We start from the raw sequence: 17,101 nt of genomic DNA, 5'->3' as shown, positions 1-17,101 counted from the left end.
TCAGAGTTTTAACATAAAAAATAAAACCGTGAAAAAGACTAAAAAAGAAAAGAAAAAAACATTCCTATGGCCTGAACTGACACAATACATGCTCAGCACTGTCCTTGTAAGTGACAGCCCACAATGAAATTGAAACTTTGATAGGAAAAGCAGGATCCAGCTCTTCACCTGAGGCTGGGAAATGGTTTGATTAGGCAGAAGAGAAAAAAACTAAAAGATGTTTGTCGTCATGACAATGAGAAGCTATTAAGTTAATCATGTAATCAAGTGTGGCATATCTGGGGGACAGTAGGAGCCCTGATGGATATTAAAGGGAGAGATGTTTGGATATATAAGATGGGACCAGACTGTAGAGGATTTTGGATACCCAGATGAAGAGTTTACCCTTGATTCTCTGGGGGTTGATGAGCTAGGGTGCAGGATTTCTCAATCTCAGGACTATTGACATTTTTGACCAGATAATTTTTTGTTATAGGTGGCTGGGCCTGTGCATCATAGGATGTTTAGTAGCATCCCTGGCACCTACCTATTAGATACTACTAGCATCTCCCCCTTTTCCAATTGTGACAACCAAAAGTGTCTCCAGATATTGCCAAATGTTTCCTGGGGAACAAAATTACCACTGATTCAGAATGACTGAGTTCCAGAATGACAGAATAATTGATGTTTAAGAAGGACTGTCCAGCTGTGGTTGTAGAATGAACAGGAAATCAAGGACAGGAGCCCAAGAGAATGTATTAGAGGTTAGGTATGGTATATTGTTATAGTAAGGGCCCCCGATAAAGTACATCTCCCTGTATCCATGACCTTGTATAATCCCCTCCCCCATTGACTTAGGGCTTGGCCATGTGACTTGCTTTGATCAATGGAATATCAACAAACATGACACAAGCTGAGGCTAGAAAAGCATTTGAGGACTGGGACTTACGCTCATGAGACACTGCCACCATATGACAAAGCCAGTGCTAGCCTCCTAAAGACATATCCAGCTACAAGCCAGCACCAAATTCAGACATGAGTTAGACACTTAAGACCATGCAGCCACAATAAAGCTATCATGACTACATGATCCTAGGCAGGCCAGCAGAAAAACCACCTACTGGGGCCCTGCCCAAGTTGATGGCAATGAAATTATGAACAAATAAAATGGTTGATGTTTTAAATCACTAGGTGTTTGTTGTGTTGTTATGTAGTGATAGATAACTGTTACAGTAGGTGTGGAGCAGATTCACATCAGTGGAAATGAGATGTGTACACAGGACATTTGGAATAATCCATGTTTCTTGACGACTCTTCAATGAAGGGGCTTACAGAAAGGACAAAGCAGGTGAAAGAATATAAGAATTTACAATTGAGTGCAAAGGTCAGAGTGAGTTAATGAAGGAAGTTGCATGAACAGTCTTCAAAAGAAGCATTTCTGGGCTTCCCTGGTGGCACAGTGGTTGAGAGTCCGCCTGCCAATGCAGGGGACACGGGTTCGTGCCCCGGTCCGGGAAGATCCCACATGCCGCAGAGAGGCTGGGCCCGTGAGCCATGGCCGCTGAGCCTGCGCGTCCGGAGCCTGTGCTCCGCAATGGGAGAGGCCACAACAGTGAGAGGCCCGCGTACCGCAAAAACAAAAAAAAAAGCACTTCTGCCTAAGAAGTTAAAAATATTATTAACTCATCTATTTTGAAAGATACAGCTATTTATTAATTGCTAAAAGAACAATGATAATATTTCAGAGATTCAGTTTAATACGTAAATGTGTAAAGCTTTAACGGCATTACCAAGCTAGCCATTTCATTTTTTTAATAAATTCATTTATTTTATTTATTTATTTTTGGCTGCATTGGGTCTTCGTTGCGGTGCGCAGGCTTCTCATTGTGGTGGCTTCTCTTGTAGCGAAGCACAGGCTCTACGCACGCGGGCTTCAGTAGCTGTGGCTCACGGGCTCTAGAGCGCAGGCTCAGTAGTTGTGGCCCACGGGCTTTGTTGCTCCGTGGCATGTGGGATCTTCCAGGACCAGGGCTTGAACCCGTGTCCCCAGCATTGGCAGGTGGATTCTTAACCACTCTGCCACCAGGTAAGCCCCATTTCTTCTTTATATGGAAAAAATCAACCTTTAGAAAAAACAGGAAAGCACATGAACTCAAAAATCGCTAACAATTTACATTGCACTGATAATAAAATTCATTTGTTATACTATTTGTATAGTACTGTATTCACTTAGCGATTAGATTGCTAAGTCCAGGGCTTCTAATGGAACGCCTCTCATAATTTACCAGTTAAATTTACAGATGGCAATTATCAGTGGTATTTACAGCTTGCCAGATGCTGTGAGTTTTGACTTTATTTATTGTACTACACAAGAAGAAACAGTTCCTCAGATGTTTAGCACTTAGCTTTCTGTTTAAGGACACAAGCTTGAGTAACTGTGTCAGTCAAATCCTCTATTTTTATTATATCGAAAACAAAATAGTAAGCAATAAAGAGAATCCAGAATGAGAATAAGTGAAATACAGAGTCATAACTAAAAGAAATGGAAATAAATAAAAGAAAATCTAAAAAGTGGTGGAAATTGACGTGAATAAAGTAAAAATAACCCAAAGGCACTTTCACAGGCTATGAGAATCACCAAAGGGAACATATACATAAATCATGACAGAGTGAGGGTCTCTTGGAAATAAGACAAGATTTTTTAAAAGGATAAAAATGGATGAATTTTAAAGATCTTATACCCATGAAGCAGCCAATATTAAAGAAACAATAGCATTGTTGAAATAAATGTTTAAGATCAAAGGGTAACACACATCTGCATAATTTCCATAAGATTGGTTGAAAGAAAAAAAAAGCTACCTCAGGCCTTGTTTAAATATTGCTGCCTGCCAAGGATTTTGGTTATTAATTTTCTCTCAGGTTGAGGAGACAAGGACTGAGAAAAATTATTTGGATTTGAGCATCTGGAAGATCTATGTGATTCCTACTGTGCATTAACTAGTTGGACCTTAACGTTGGAGGGACATGCATTAAAGAAAGCCAGTAAAATCAGAGAATGGGGTCTTCTGGTAAACCTCATACTTTGGTTTGTAAGAAAACTTGTATACACGGAAGTTTACCAATTTTCCGGAATCAGAAAATAATAAAATACACATAACGTTAACCAATTTGGAATCCTACCCCTACCCTCCTTTCCCCTCTCTATCCAGTGAGTTAGCTTCTCATACCAGCTCTCGATTTACCCGAGCAAACACTGTTTATACCGAAGGCCCTGGCAACGCTTCTGCCTCACCCCCAGTTCCGGCCGGCCTCCCCAGCTCCAGGAGCCCCAAACACAAGTTCCAGAGGCCAGCACGGAAAGCACAGCCGGACTCTCGAAGGCGTGGGAACCGGAGCGGGGCGCTCCTCCTCCGAGGTTGGGCGGAGCCGGGCCTCGCTGGGCAAGTGCGTGAGGCCGCGCCGGGCGCTCAGTCGCGGCGGGCGCTGCTGCGCGGTGCGCGGGGCCAGGGGCGCGCTCGCACCGCTCTGGGGCTGAGCCCGGCCAGGGTCCGCGCGCGGAGCCACGTCGGAGCGCGCCGTCCCGACCCACCCAGGCGCTTTGCCCCGCCCCGACGTTCCCGCCAGTAGCCTAACCTGCTTGACTCGCCGAACTAGCCGCAGCTCCCGGCGGCAGCAGGTGGCCTCGGACTCGCCGCCGTCACCGCTGCCCGAGCGGGCCGCGCGGCCCGGAGCCCTCTCGGTCGCCCCCGACAGGCGGGATGGAGCCGGACGGGGACCTGGAGGAGCTGGCCCGGCTGCGCTCCGTCTTCGCCGCCTGCGACGCGAACCGCTCGGGGCGCCTGGAGCGCGAGGAGTTCAGCGCGCTGTGCGCGGAGCTGCGCGTGCGGCCGGTCGACGCCGAGGCCGTGTTCCAGCGGCTTGACGCCGACCGCGACGGCGCCATCACCTTCCAGGAGTTCGCGCGCGGCTTCCGCGGGGCCCACCGCGGGAGACGGCGCTGGGGCCGGGGGCCGCGGGAGCCCGCGTTCACTGCGGCCCTGGTGGGGTCCGACCCCGGGGACAGCCAGGAGGACGAGGGCGACGAGGACGCGGCGGCGGCACTGGCCGCCCACTGGGACTCGGCGAGCCCGGGCCAGGCTTGGCAGGACTTCCAGGCGCGACTCGGAGACGAGGTCAAGTTCATCCCCAGGTGCGTGTGTGGTTTGCAGAGCGGAAGGTGGTGGTGGCGTTTCTGTCCTCCCTGGGACGCTGCCATCTCTCCCTCTTACACTCGGAGTGTGCAGACCCAGTGGACCCTTTCTCTCTCTCTCTCTCTCCTCTGTCTCTCTCTGTCTCTCCCTCTCTCTCTCTCTGTCTCTCCCTGTCTCTCTGTCTCTCCCTGTCTCTCTGTCTCTGTCTCTGTCTCTGTCTCTGTCTCTGTCTCTCTCTCTATCGCTTTCCTCCTTTCACCGACGCACTTTTAACTCTTCCAAGATGGGATCCCCTAGAGTTAAGGAAAAGGAACGCGTTCCGAGTCACAGTTCGGGGAGAAAGTTTCACTTGCTCATTTCTCAGTTTCACAAGCCAGAGTGAAATCCACAGCGTCCGGAGATTCTTCCGGGACGCTGGTTTAGGAGCGCTCCCCGTACCTCAGAGACTTGATTACATCACCTCCTACTCCTGGCCTCCAGGCTGCACCCGGAGCAGCAGCGCTCGGTGACCCGGTCTGCTAGCCAATTTGCCATTCTCTATGGTGGTTTTTGTGTTTGTTGTTTTCCTGCTACTACGTAGAAAACAAGACATTGTTGCGCATTTATATTGCTGCAGGTTCAGGGCATGGTGGGAAAGATATTCAGGTTTTATTGAGATTAATTTGCATCTGTCTCTGCCTAGAGTCATGGTATGTCTCGAGCTATTTTCACTTCTTCATCAGGCACTACAAACATCTTAATACTATAAAATGTTTTTCTGCTCTCTGGATTTTCATTGAAATTTTCTGCATCTCTGGTTGTCATTATTAGGAAGATCTGAACATTTTGCTTGGCAGTTCACATATCTGAGACATAAGACTTAGAAAAGGAAATAGCCCTGGAAGGCAGCAGTGGCCTGGCTCACCCATTCACTGCTTAGACCTGCAGGGCTGGGAGTCCTCACTTCCTCCTCCGCCTAGCTTCTCCCTCCTGTTTGGAAAGTTCAGGAATACTGGGCATGGAAGGTTACTCACTGCAGTATAAGAGAGATTGTGTAGAGAAAGTGGGCTTGATACCCATCTTTTCTGTTATTTACAAATGAGTGAAAATGCGGTGTCTCCACCAGGGAAGTAGAAAAATTTTAACTTTGCTATAAACCATATACTTTGAATCATCTTTCATCTGTAACTTGGTTTGGGTCCAGCTAGTTTAAAAAGGTAACAATATTAAGAATAAGAAAAGGTAAGACCACACCGTATTTTATACACACACACACACACACACACACACACTGAACTACTTTTCAGAGTTGCCAAGTCTCAGCAGCCAATATTTGACACTTAACCTTTAAATGATGAAAATGACCTTCCTAGGATCAGCATGCAACCAGGTCTTAATATTAGTGGTGACATTATTATGATCACGATGCCTTTCCGACTCTTGAGATGTTATTAAATATAATGGCACCAGCGTCACCTGGTAGACTTGTGTCCTAAGTCCCACCCCCGTCTTCTGCGAGATTAACAAGGACAATATTTGCCTTCCTGTATTCGTTCAAGTGGAAAAGGACTAAACTGAATTGCTTCACCTGATTGTTACTATGGCAGCCGTTAGCTGTTTGGGTAAATTGGGTTGCTTCTAGTCTACTTCCTCATACAGCTGTTCATCTTCCCTTCCTCCCATTCAAATGTGATAAAAATCTTTCGTTATTGACAATGTCATTGCCATTATTTCAGCCAAATTAATTCTGCAAACATTGTTGAGTGCCTGTTTTGTGCCACTGTCTTAGGTACTGTCCTAGGTACTTGGAGACAAAGAGAAGGAGGAGATGTGGTTCATGCCCTCAGGAAGTTCATAGTGTGGGTGAAATATTTCTCAAAAATTTCCTCAGAGAACATGTAAAGGCAGGAGGGTTATTTGTAGAGTTATCTGCATGTATTGTGGACATAACCCAGTAAACTGCCTGCAAGCAGGAACTTTCTTTGAATTCTTGAGTTTTTACCTTAAAAAAAAGAAGTCATGTTCACTTTATAATATACTGGGGCTTGGTTTAACGTAAAATATTATCTATTCTTCCAGGGGGAAAATTGTCTCTCTGGGAAGGTGTGCCATTTCATCTGGTGCCTTAGTTTCCCACCCTGGCACTCCATCTTCCCCCAGGTGGCACCCTGTCCCACGCCTATCCTAGGGGGGTATTTGTGTACAGTTTAAGCAGAACAGATATCAGATATAGGAATGTTTGGTTCCTGCAAAGGCAAACCGTGGTAGTGATTTCCATTTCAAAGATCATTCAAGCTCTTAGATCAAAATATTAAACAAATTTGGGTTAAAGTCCTCAGTCATCGATAATTGTGATATTAGAGAGAAAATAATATTGCACTGCGAAAGAATAAAAATGGTCTCTGGGTGGTGTGTTAAATTCTCAAGTTGGTCTTCTCTTAGAAACTGAGGGACTCCTTTCCTTAAAGGTTGGGGAGGGGAGTGTCCCGCCATGTGACACTGTTAACCTGAGCTGGGCAGGTGTAAATGGTCCAGAGGGTCAGGATGGGCCGTTACCACTAGTTCCAGTAAGCTGGAACTAGGTCAGCCAGCAGGTGAAACCAGAATGGCCAAGGCAATGTAGTTACTTAAGAGAATTCTGGAAGGAGGATTGTATCAGGCCAAGAAAAATCCATGAAGTGGGAAGAGAATGTCTGGGGAGAAACAGAGAGCAGAGTTGTAATTACCTAGTGAAGCCAGTTTCTGGTGTCAGGGGCATTATCTTGGTGAAAGGGAGGTTTGTATCCAGTAGGTACTCAATAAATGTACTCAATAAATATTTGCTGAATGTTCTTTGATTCCCTGCTTCATATACGGAGAATGCAGTTCGTTCATGCTGCATGCATTCTCTTCTTTTGTTGGTTCCCTCCCTATATTTTCACATTCTGGTGAGAGCTGGTGTCTTCCGAGATTGGCAAGGAGAGAAGGATATAGGGTGTGTGTGTCTGTGTGTGTGTGTGCATTGAGCATTCGACTGAGGCAGGGTCATGACAGGAATTCACCTCTCTCCTCTAGTCAGAGCCGAAGCTTTTCAGAGTGTTCTCAATTCCATTTGTAGCGATTGAGTGTCATTTGTGGACTGATTCACTTTAACTTAGAACCCCACGTTCTCACAAACAGAAATGTGAGGGTCCAGCTGGCACCAGAACCACAATGGACTTGTGAATGGGCACCAGTTTTGCCACAATAGCCAGATTAGACCCAGGGTGGGTGGGTGCCTCTGGTGTAACAGGGGTTAGCGTGATTGGTGACGTGCCAGACAGGGCTGGGGTGGGCCTTGTTCAGGCACCAAAATCAGACCTGTGTGGTCAAGCTGTTTCACATGATTTGTGCCCTTTCTACACACACAACGCTGAAGAAGAGTCTTCTGTTGAATAACTTAGAAACAAGAAATTTAATTGAGAAGAACCAAAACTACCCACGTGTGAAGTGTTATATGGATTGTCAAAAAGGTTTACTTCCGCACGTCCACATAACTATGAAGATGATGTCTAAAATGGAGAGGAAAAGCAACAGGTGACACCAATCCCACTTAACTAGGACGTTTTAAAAAACACGAAGCTACAAGGAGGCAGAGGCATAGTTTCACGGTCAGGGACTCCTTTACATTTCCCTTTCTTGGGGTCCACTTTAGGGCTTTTGCCTCTGATCGTTTTCTTTTGTAATAGTGCAGTTGCTTCAAAAGCCCGCTTCACCTTAATGATATGGTGCTCGGCAGGATGGGAAAGGGAGAGGAGAGATGGACGCAAAGGGAGAGGTAAACACAGAGAGGGCTGGAGACACAGGGTGAGAGGAGGCAGAAGACAAGCAGACAGAGAGACACTGATTGATTAGTGCCTCAGTTTCCCCTCTCTTCCCACTCAGTGAGGGTATGGCCCTGAGACAGCTTGGGATGTGAGAGTTAAATCAGCTCTTCTCTGTTTGATCTCAGCTCTTGAGTATCTTCCACATGTGAGCATCTGGGTGCTTTGGGCTGTGTTTTTTTTTGCGGTACGCGGGCCTCTCACTGTTGTGGCCTCTCCCATTGCGGAGCACAGGCTCCGGACGCGCAGGCTCAGCGGCCATGGCTCACGGGCCTAGCCACTCTGCGGCATGTAGGATCTTCCCGGACCGGGGCACGAACCCGTGTCCCCTCCATCGGCAGGCGGACTCTCAACCACTGCGCCACCAGGGAAACCCCTGGACTGTGTTTTTAATGTTTGAAGATAAGTATATTTTTTTCACCCATATTGCCAGTAATATCTGCTACTCATCCAAGGAGACAGAGATTGGTTCCAGCCTTGAGGCACCATAGTGGGTTGGACTTCAGTCCTGGAAGAGGTTCAAAGATGTTTTTGACTGTGTGTGATGCTTACCTTTGGCACTGGCTTTGAGGCCTATCAGTGTGCTAGCCACAAGCTTTCCAGTTATATATATATATATATATATATATATATATATGTATGTGTGTGTGTGTATATATATATATATGTATATCTTTATATGTCTGTATCTCTATATATAGATTATATATATCTTTATTTTCTGTTTCTGGTCTGTTGCTTTTTGGTTTTCCTCTTCAGTATATCCTCTATCACAATTATGTGTCATTACGCTACTGCTGAGTGGGAGAAACCTGCCCATTTAAAGCACAGCTCTTCCTTGAACCATCCAAACCTTGCTCCTGGGCCTAGCAGGAGTCTCTGTATGGCTTATTTTTTATGAGCTCTGCTTGCTTGTGGTGGCCCCTTCTGGTTCTGATATTTGAATTTCATCTCGAGGTAGTAATTTCTTTTTGGCCTCCTGGCCCCAGAAAGGTATTCTGGGCTCCCATCCTTAGAGGACTGCCAGTTTTGGCCATACAGACAGTGGCCTGCTCTGACCCTCAGATCTCGCTGATTGTTCAGAGCTCTACTGGCAGGTTTTGGTGAGAGATTGTTTACTCAGCCCTTATGGTATGGGTAAAAAGAAAAAGGCTTAAGATGGCGTGTCATTGGAAGACTGCCCTCCAAGGACCACAGACTCTTCTCTAGCTTGTCTTTTAGCCTGAAGTTTTCATTTACTTCTCTCCGGAATCACTGTTCAAATACACAGTCACTTTGAGCTTGTAAAACCCGTTTCTTGATTTCTTCCCAGGTTACATGATTTTATTTCATTTGTAAAATGGAAGTAGCTGAATCGGGCTGATCTGCCTTGAATGGAGGCTTAGAGGCTGATGGCGGAGAAGAGAGCCTTTGATGATGGGGGAGGTTAGGATGCTGAGGTGATTCAAATGTCTGCTTTTTTCTCCTACTTTCTTGCTTCGTGTGTAGCTTGTGAAAGCTTAGTTGCACCTGACTGCAGTATATCGTTGGAGGGAAGAAATGGGAAGAGAGTATTTATCGTGGGTATTTGGGCTGCTCCCATCTGACTCTGTTAGTCTCATATCACGTTGTAAAATGGAAAGTAAACACTGTTTCCCAGAGGAAAGCTGTAATGATGGAATGACACGTATGATTTCTTTGATATTAATTCCTCAAAAAAACAGTTTCACTGCTTCAACTGGTAAATATTTGGGGTCTTTCAAATTATAATTGCCTTTGTCAGAGTAATTATAAAAAGAGAAAAGTGAATTTTAGCCCTTAAGGCCTTATCTATATGTCTTATAAAAACAAGACATATAGATGCAGTAGCTCAGACGTGTTTCTTTCATTCTTTAATTCCCTCAGTATTCATGTGCCTGCCAGTGTCCCAGGCACTAGAGAGACTCCTTCGTAGACCTGACCTTCAAGGAGCTCATTGTCTCACGTTTTTAAATACCTAGGAGTTTCTGACATCTGAAGGACCTGAGATGCAGTATAATAAATGCAGAAAAAGACCTCAGGGCACATCTCCAGACTATGGACATTTCACGTCAAGAGTGTTTCTCAAATTGGGGGCCCTTTGGGTCTTTATGTGTATGCTTGGCAATCTTAGAAGACTAAACATTTATGCTTTCATTTTATGTTATCATTATATGATAATATAAAACAAATTAATGTGAGCACATTTGGCATCACCTGGATGACTCTTACATGACAGATTTGGCTACACTGTTTCAAAACCTGCCTCTGTGTTTAGGATTGTATGGCATCTGTTCCTTGTCATGCATGGGCTGATGAGGAAGGCACAACAGTGGACTTGGTGCAAGTGATGTGTCCACGTAAATTGAAAGTGACCAACAACAGAGTGTTGGGTTGTCTGTGTCCTCAATGGAAAAGTGATCAGGGAGTGGGGTTTTGATCCTGTAAGTGTGGCTGGAAAGCGCAGCACACAAGCTGCCGGGACCATACTGACATTGGCTATGGGGGTGTAGTTTCAGTAGAAGTGCATCCCTTGTCAGTTTAAGTGAATGTTGCTAATTCTCGTTCCACTGATTTTGCAAATGCGTGTTGGTCACATAAATGTTTGGGAGCTGTAAGTATAAGGAGTTTATATCTGGTTTATGTTTGTTTATAGTTAAGTGACATAATATAAACAATATTTACATCAACTCTGGAATCCATAGGAGATATTTTCTTTAATAAGGTCTACATGTTTATCAAGTGTGAGAAATACTGTTCTAAAAGGGCTTGAAATCCTCAAGAACTGTATAAGATTGAAAACATTAGTTTCTCTATTTCTCATTGCTTATCGATCTCATCCGTCATTTAAATCGAGGGCATAATATTGTGGAAGAAGTTCATCTTAAATTGTTCCCAGTCTTAAGGATCATTTTTGTTATTTGCCCAGAGAGGAAACTCTTCTTGCCTTTTTCCTATGTCATTCATTCACTCCTTCATTTAAAAAACTTTTCTTTTAATCCATGTGTGCCTGGAACTGCACCAGGAATGGGGTGCTTTAAAATGATATCCAGTCAAAAATCAAAAGTTTCTTAGACAGTTTCTCTCTCTCCAAAGGTGATGGCACCAGTGAGTGTAATGAACGGGAAGAATCACAAGGTGGGTGGTCTGGGTCCAGCTCTCACTGGGGATCAGAAATCAAGCAGACCAAATTGACAGATGAATGGATAAAGAAGATGTGGCACATATATACAATGGAATATTACTCAGCCATAAAAAGAAACGAAATTGAGTTATTTGTAGTGAGGTGGATGGACCTAGAGTCTATCATACAGAGTGAAGTAAATCAGAAAGAAAAACAAATACCGTATGCTAACACATATATATGGAATCTAAAAAAGAAAAAAATGGTTCTGATGAACCTAGACGCAGGACAGGAATAAAGATGCAGACATAGGGAATGGACTTAAGGACACGGGGGTGGGAAGGGTAAGCTGGGACAAAGTGAGAGAGTGGCATTGACATGTATACACTACCAAATGTAAAACAGATAGCTAGTAGGAAGCAGCCGCATAGCACAGGGAGATCAGCTTGGTGCTTTGTGACCACCTAGAGGGGTGAGATAGGGAGGGTGGGAGGGAGACACAAGAGGAAAGGGATATGGGGATATAAGTATACGTATAGCTGATTCACTTTGTTATACAGCAGAAACTAACACAACAATGTAAAGCAATTATACTCCAATAAAAATGTTTAAAAAAAATAAGTCATTAATTTAAAAAAAAAAAAGAAAGAAAAATCAAGTGGACAAACTAAATTCAGGGAGTTTCTTCCCCTCTTCAGTAGAGCAGTTATCTCCATTTATCTTGTGTGGTGGTGTCACAGTTCCAGCAAGAGAGACTCTAGGCCCTGTCAAATTATCTCCACGTTCCCTCCTCTTACCACCCCGTGGGCTGTGACTGATGTAACGGAGGGGGGCTCACAGGCTCTGAAGCCTCCGGGGCCAGGCAGGTAACATAGACCTGGTGGAGTGGAGTTGGGGCCCAGTAGCAGCCTCTGCTTCATATGCTGGGGGGACGGACGGTTGCTGCCATGCAGGACATCGGCCCAGTTTTGCCAGCGATGCCAACTTATAAAGGATGGTGAAAGATCCAGATTTTAAGTAGGAATCTCCAGTTTTGCATATTCCATGAAGGACAAAGCACAGAGGCGGGAAAGATACTTTTTCCAGTTTGCAACCCCTGTTTCCTAACCTGAGAATGTGCCCTAGTAAATTCAAGTGTCAGGCGTGATCTTGCTTTGAAGATTCGTGTTGATGTGAACATGTGGTTCCATGGTACCCTAACTTAGAATTTTAATCATGCTACTTCTTCCCCTTCCAAGTTTGTGGGATAGTATTTTGACCCAAAGATAGTCTGTCTGTACTCTCTTTTCTGCTCTTGGGTGTTCTTGTAGTTTCCTGAGTTACCTTGTTCAGGCTTAACAGATGTTGCTGTACAGTATTTTCTGCTTCCAGATTTGCTGCCCTGATGGTGTGTCCTTGGAGGAGGAGGGCTGAGCTCTGAAAGCATTGAGATGTCCAGAACACCTTTTACCCTGATGTCTTTCTTTCTCTTCATTTGAAGCTGAAAGTATTTGTCACAGTTTTAAGATATGTAAAAAAAAAAAAAGGAATGAAATAAAAATAAGGGAATTTAGTGATGAGAGGTTATATTTTCTGGTACCACAGTGGTATTTCCTTTCATTATTGGAATATTTTGTCCTTCAGTCAAAAAAAATTTTATGGGGATGAAAAGATGCTCATCACTAATCATCAGAGAAATGCAGATCAAAACCATAATGGAATATTGCCTCCTACCTGTTAGGATGGCTGTTATCAAAAACACAGAAAGTAACAATTGCTAGTTAGAATGTGGAGAGATTGGGACCCTTGTACATTGTTGGTGGGAATGTAAATTGGTGCAGCTTATGGAAAACGGTATGGAGGCTCCTCAAAAAATTAAAAATAGAACTATCATAGATCTAGCAATCCCACTTCTGCATGTGTATCCAAAAAAATGAAATCAAGATCTAGAAGAGATATCTGCACTCCTGTGATCATTGCAACACTAGTCACAATAGCCAAGAGGTGGAAACAGCTCAAGTGTCCATTGATAGAAGAATGAATAAAGAAAATGTGGTATATACATACAATGGAATATTACTGAACTATACAAAAAGAAGGAATTTCTGTAGTATGTGACAACACAGGTGGACCTGAGGACATTAGTCACAGAAGGACAAATAATGTATAATTCCACTTATATGAGGTATCTAAAGTAGTCAACTCTTAGAAAGTTGAATGGTGGTTGCCAGGGGCTCAGGGATTGGGAAATGAAGAGTTGCAGTTCAGTGGATTATAGAGCTTCAGTCGTTCAACATGAAAAAGCTCTAGAGATCTGCACAGTAAGGTGCATGTAGGCAACAATACCGTACACTTAAGAGTTTGTTAAGAACAGAGATTTCATGTTATATGCTTCTTAACCACAAGAAAAGCAAACATATGGAATACAAAATTTCTTTTTTACAGAGATGAGAAATTGGGATAGCTACAAAAGCTCTGTGTCTCATATCTTTTTGGATCAGTCCCAAACACAGGCTCCGTCAAGGTTTGCCCTTTAAATATACTCACATCTGTCATTTTCAGGTGACCAAGCAGAAACACTCGAAATAATGGCACATTCTGAGAGCTCCCTCCCACCACGCTCTCACTGAGGGCAACCGCTCTCTTCAATTTCAATTTTTGGGGGGCATTTTATGGGCATGTTCAGCCATGATACCCCCTCGCTATCATTACAATTATGGAGCATGCTCAAAGTGACCATTTTGTTATAATGGTATCTCTGACCTAGAGTGGTTTTCTTTTTAATGTCTGGATAGAAAACAAACAAGTGGGGCTTCCCTGGTGGCGCAGTGGTTGAGAGTCCGCCTGCCGATGCAGGGGACACAGGTTCGTGCCCCGGTCCGGGAAGATCCCACATGCCGCGGAGCAGCTAGGCCCATGAGCCATGGCCGCTGAGCCTGCGCGTCCGAAGCCTGTGCTCCTCAACGGGAAAGGCCGCAACAGTGAGAGGCCTGCGTACCGCAAAAAAAAAAAAAGAAAACAAACGTGCAGATGAATTATTCATTCTGAAATCTGGGTGCAGCAGTGGAAGTTTCAACTGCTGTGAGCCTCTTGTGGCTGCCTGGTCCAGAGGTGGAGAGGCGGTGGGAGGTTGAGGCAGCCGGCGCTGGCTTGTTGCCCATCTCCTTAGGCGTAGGGGTTGCACAGTGCATCCCCTGGCGTGACCCACTCACCCCGTAATTCTTGCTCCTGTAGAACAGTTACAGTCTGCTCTGGCTGAGGTGGACGAATTCCTGAGGAGTCAACCAATATTTGCTTAGAAAATCCATGTTTTAGGACATTCCTATGTCATGTTTTCTGATGGACATGCCATAAACTAGTGTTTGTGTTTGTGATGCAAATATGTTTTCTTTTCCTCCTTGGGGATCTGTTGGCATAGCATGTACATCAGTCTGGCAGAGATGGTTAGCCTGGGGGTGTCGGTGAATGAATTACAGTGCATGCATTTCTACTCTAACACAGCACATGTATTCCAGACAAACCTAATGTTCTGCAAACACACAAAGGACATATGGAAAAAAAAAGTAGGGATGGGGCTGATCTCTCCATATCTGTATAGCTTTGCAACCAGCATACTCAAAAAACCAGTAACAATCTGAATAAGATATTAGCGCAATAAAAGTCACATTAGATGCTTAATAGAAACATACGACAGTCCAGGGTACCAGTACAGAAAAACTGTAAATGTTTTAATGCAAGTATAGGATTTTGCACTTTGTTTTTTAAGGTGAAGGTAACTTGGTGGATGGAGGTACCTGGGTTGTGGCTGCTGGGTTACAGGAACAAGGACAGAATGCACAAAGACAACACATGTGTACCGTCTGTGCTGGGAGGAAGCCCCCAGGGAACGGGCATTGTGTCCAGACTGAGTTCACCTGCAGCCGGCTGCCTTCAGCTGTGGTAATGGGCTTGCACTTGGTGACTGTTACTTGGGTGCAGAGCATCGACATGCTGGGAAATGCAACTTCCACTTCTGCGTCATTCACCTATTGACCTAAGGGATGAGCTAATTGATGCTACAGGAACATGCACTGTGTCCGAGCAGTCCTAGTGTTGAGTGAAAATGCATGGCAGGCTAAAGCAAGGCACAAAGCCGGAAATGAGGGTTAGATTGGTTCTGTGTGTACAGGTCTGGAGGTTTTATATTGGTCAAAAAGGGATAGTGCATTGCCTCTCTCTAAAAGATGACAGTGAATAAGCTGTCTTCAGGCTAATAAATATCTGTCCACAAAAGTCCACAGATCTGTTGGATAGGCTGTTACAATCCTAATGAACCCTGGTGAGAATTATAATGTTATGTTGTAGGTGAGCATTTGGGCCATTAAAAAGTGACCTATTCTGTTGAATAATATTTTAAATTAAAGTTCTTATTTAGCAACTGAATAAGAATTCAGTTCTTATTGAATTCAATTTATTCAACCAAGTAAGCTGAATAACCTTATTCATCTGTTTTAAGCAGTGCTAGCATATATTCATGGTGAAGCTGGTACATCTGTTTATGCGATTAACCCCAGGAAAAGTACAGTGATATAAGCCACTGAGTTAGTTAGAGAAATAGAGCCAATAAGATGTGAGCGTGTGTGTGTGTGTGTGTGTGTGTGTGTGTGTATGTGTAGGTGAGGGGGCGTGGATTTATTTTAAGGAATAGGCTCACACGATTGTGGAGGCTGGCAAGTCTGTAATATGCAGGGTGGGCCAGCAGGCCGGAGACCCAGGGAAATGCTGATATAGCAGTTTGAGCCCCAAGGCAGTGGGCTGGTAGAATTCCCTCTTCCTTAGGGGGGCTCAGTCTTCATTTAAAGGTCTTCAACTCACTGGATGAGGCCTGCCCACGTTCTGGAGGGTAATCTGCTTTACTCAAAATCTAACTGATTGAAATGTTAATCTCATGTACAAAAGACCTTCACAGCCACGTCCAGACATGTATGACCAAATATTTGAGCACTGCAGCCTAGCCAAGCTGACGCATGACATTAACCGTCGCAGCTACTAAAAAAAGTTTTCCAGATACTCTGCTTTTGAGATTCCCTATGCTATGCGAATTGGTTCTGGTGAGATCAGAGAGCATTTTTTTATTGCTTCCAGCTTATAAAATATGCACCAGAAATTTTTCAAATATTTATTTGAATCTGCAAAAATCCCTATACATATATTATATTCCCCTTCCAAATGCCCAAACACTTCAGAACCACATATCAAATTTCAGGGGTGGTTTAACGTTATTAATATTTTTCTATCTGCCAAGAAGAGGCTTACCCTCCCTGTGTTCATGGCTCTGAGATGCCCCCTGGGAGAAGAGGGCTTCTTCACCCTGGTGTCTACCCCTCCATTCTCACCCTACACCCTCACTCATCCTCAAAATATCCATAACTCCACACTGAGCCCCTCACGGAAGAGACATCTCGGATTTAAGCCTCATCCATCCGGCAAGTCAAGCCAGCACTTCACATGGCTGCACTTTCCCAGGCAGTCTAACTGCATCTCCTTTCTTCCTTTACCTCCTCTTCCTCTTTCCCTCCCTCCCTCCCTTCTGCAACTGCTGTGGGAAAAGCACTATGCTAAGAAGTCCAAAGGTGAAGTTTTAATGAGAAATTGTACAAAAATCCTCAGAGTAGGAACAGGTTCTTACTTTACTGTCCCCAACTGCTAGTTTTTGTCCCTGAGTTGGTAGAGCTAACAGGGATGCAAATTGAGAGGCACAGGGAAGCCCAAAATGTTCCACCAGATACAGGTCCTAAAACTCAGCCGTGAGGAAGCCGTGAGTTCCGTGCTCAGTTTCCCAGGACAGGCATTAGCTGGTTTTAAATCACGTCTTTTCTCAGGCTCTGCAGCTCAGGGCCTCAGACCGGCAACACTGGCCACACCTGGGAGCTCTTCCAGCAATGCAGACTGTAGGCCCCACCACAGGCCTACTGAAGCATCTGCGTTTTAACAAGATCCCTGGGAGGCTCGCGCATGTCTTCAACTCTGCT

The 17,101-nt window shown here is 44.6% G+C and overlaps 1 protein-coding gene across 2 annotated transcripts in view; it reads left to right on the top strand.

Annotated features, from left to right (window-relative positions):
- Positions 1-3,685: 3,685 nt before the first annotated feature.
- RASEF (RAS and EF-hand domain containing) overlaps positions 3,686-17,101 on the top strand; it is a 71,901-nt gene continuing 58,485 nt past the window's right edge. For both annotated transcript variants that reach the window (XM_024753856.1, XM_024753857.1), the window contains exon 1: positions 3,686-4,168. In XM_024753856.1, the coding sequence (XP_024609624.1) occupies positions 3,738-4,168 (431 nt within the window). In that variant the 5' untranslated portion in view covers positions 3,686-3,737. The remainder of the gene's footprint in view (positions 4,169-17,101) is intronic.

Source organism: Neophocaena asiaeorientalis, unplaced genomic scaffold (assembly GCF_003031525.2).
Source record: "Neophocaena asiaeorientalis asiaeorientalis breed wild unplaced genomic scaffold, Neophocaena_asiaeorientalis_V1.1 scaffold220, whole genome shotgun sequence".
Taxonomy (NCBI): domain Eukaryota; kingdom Metazoa; phylum Chordata; class Mammalia; order Artiodactyla; family Phocoenidae; genus Neophocaena; species Neophocaena asiaeorientalis.
Note: the sequence above shows the minus strand (reverse complement) of the source record. Positions and strands in the feature narration are given on the sequence as shown.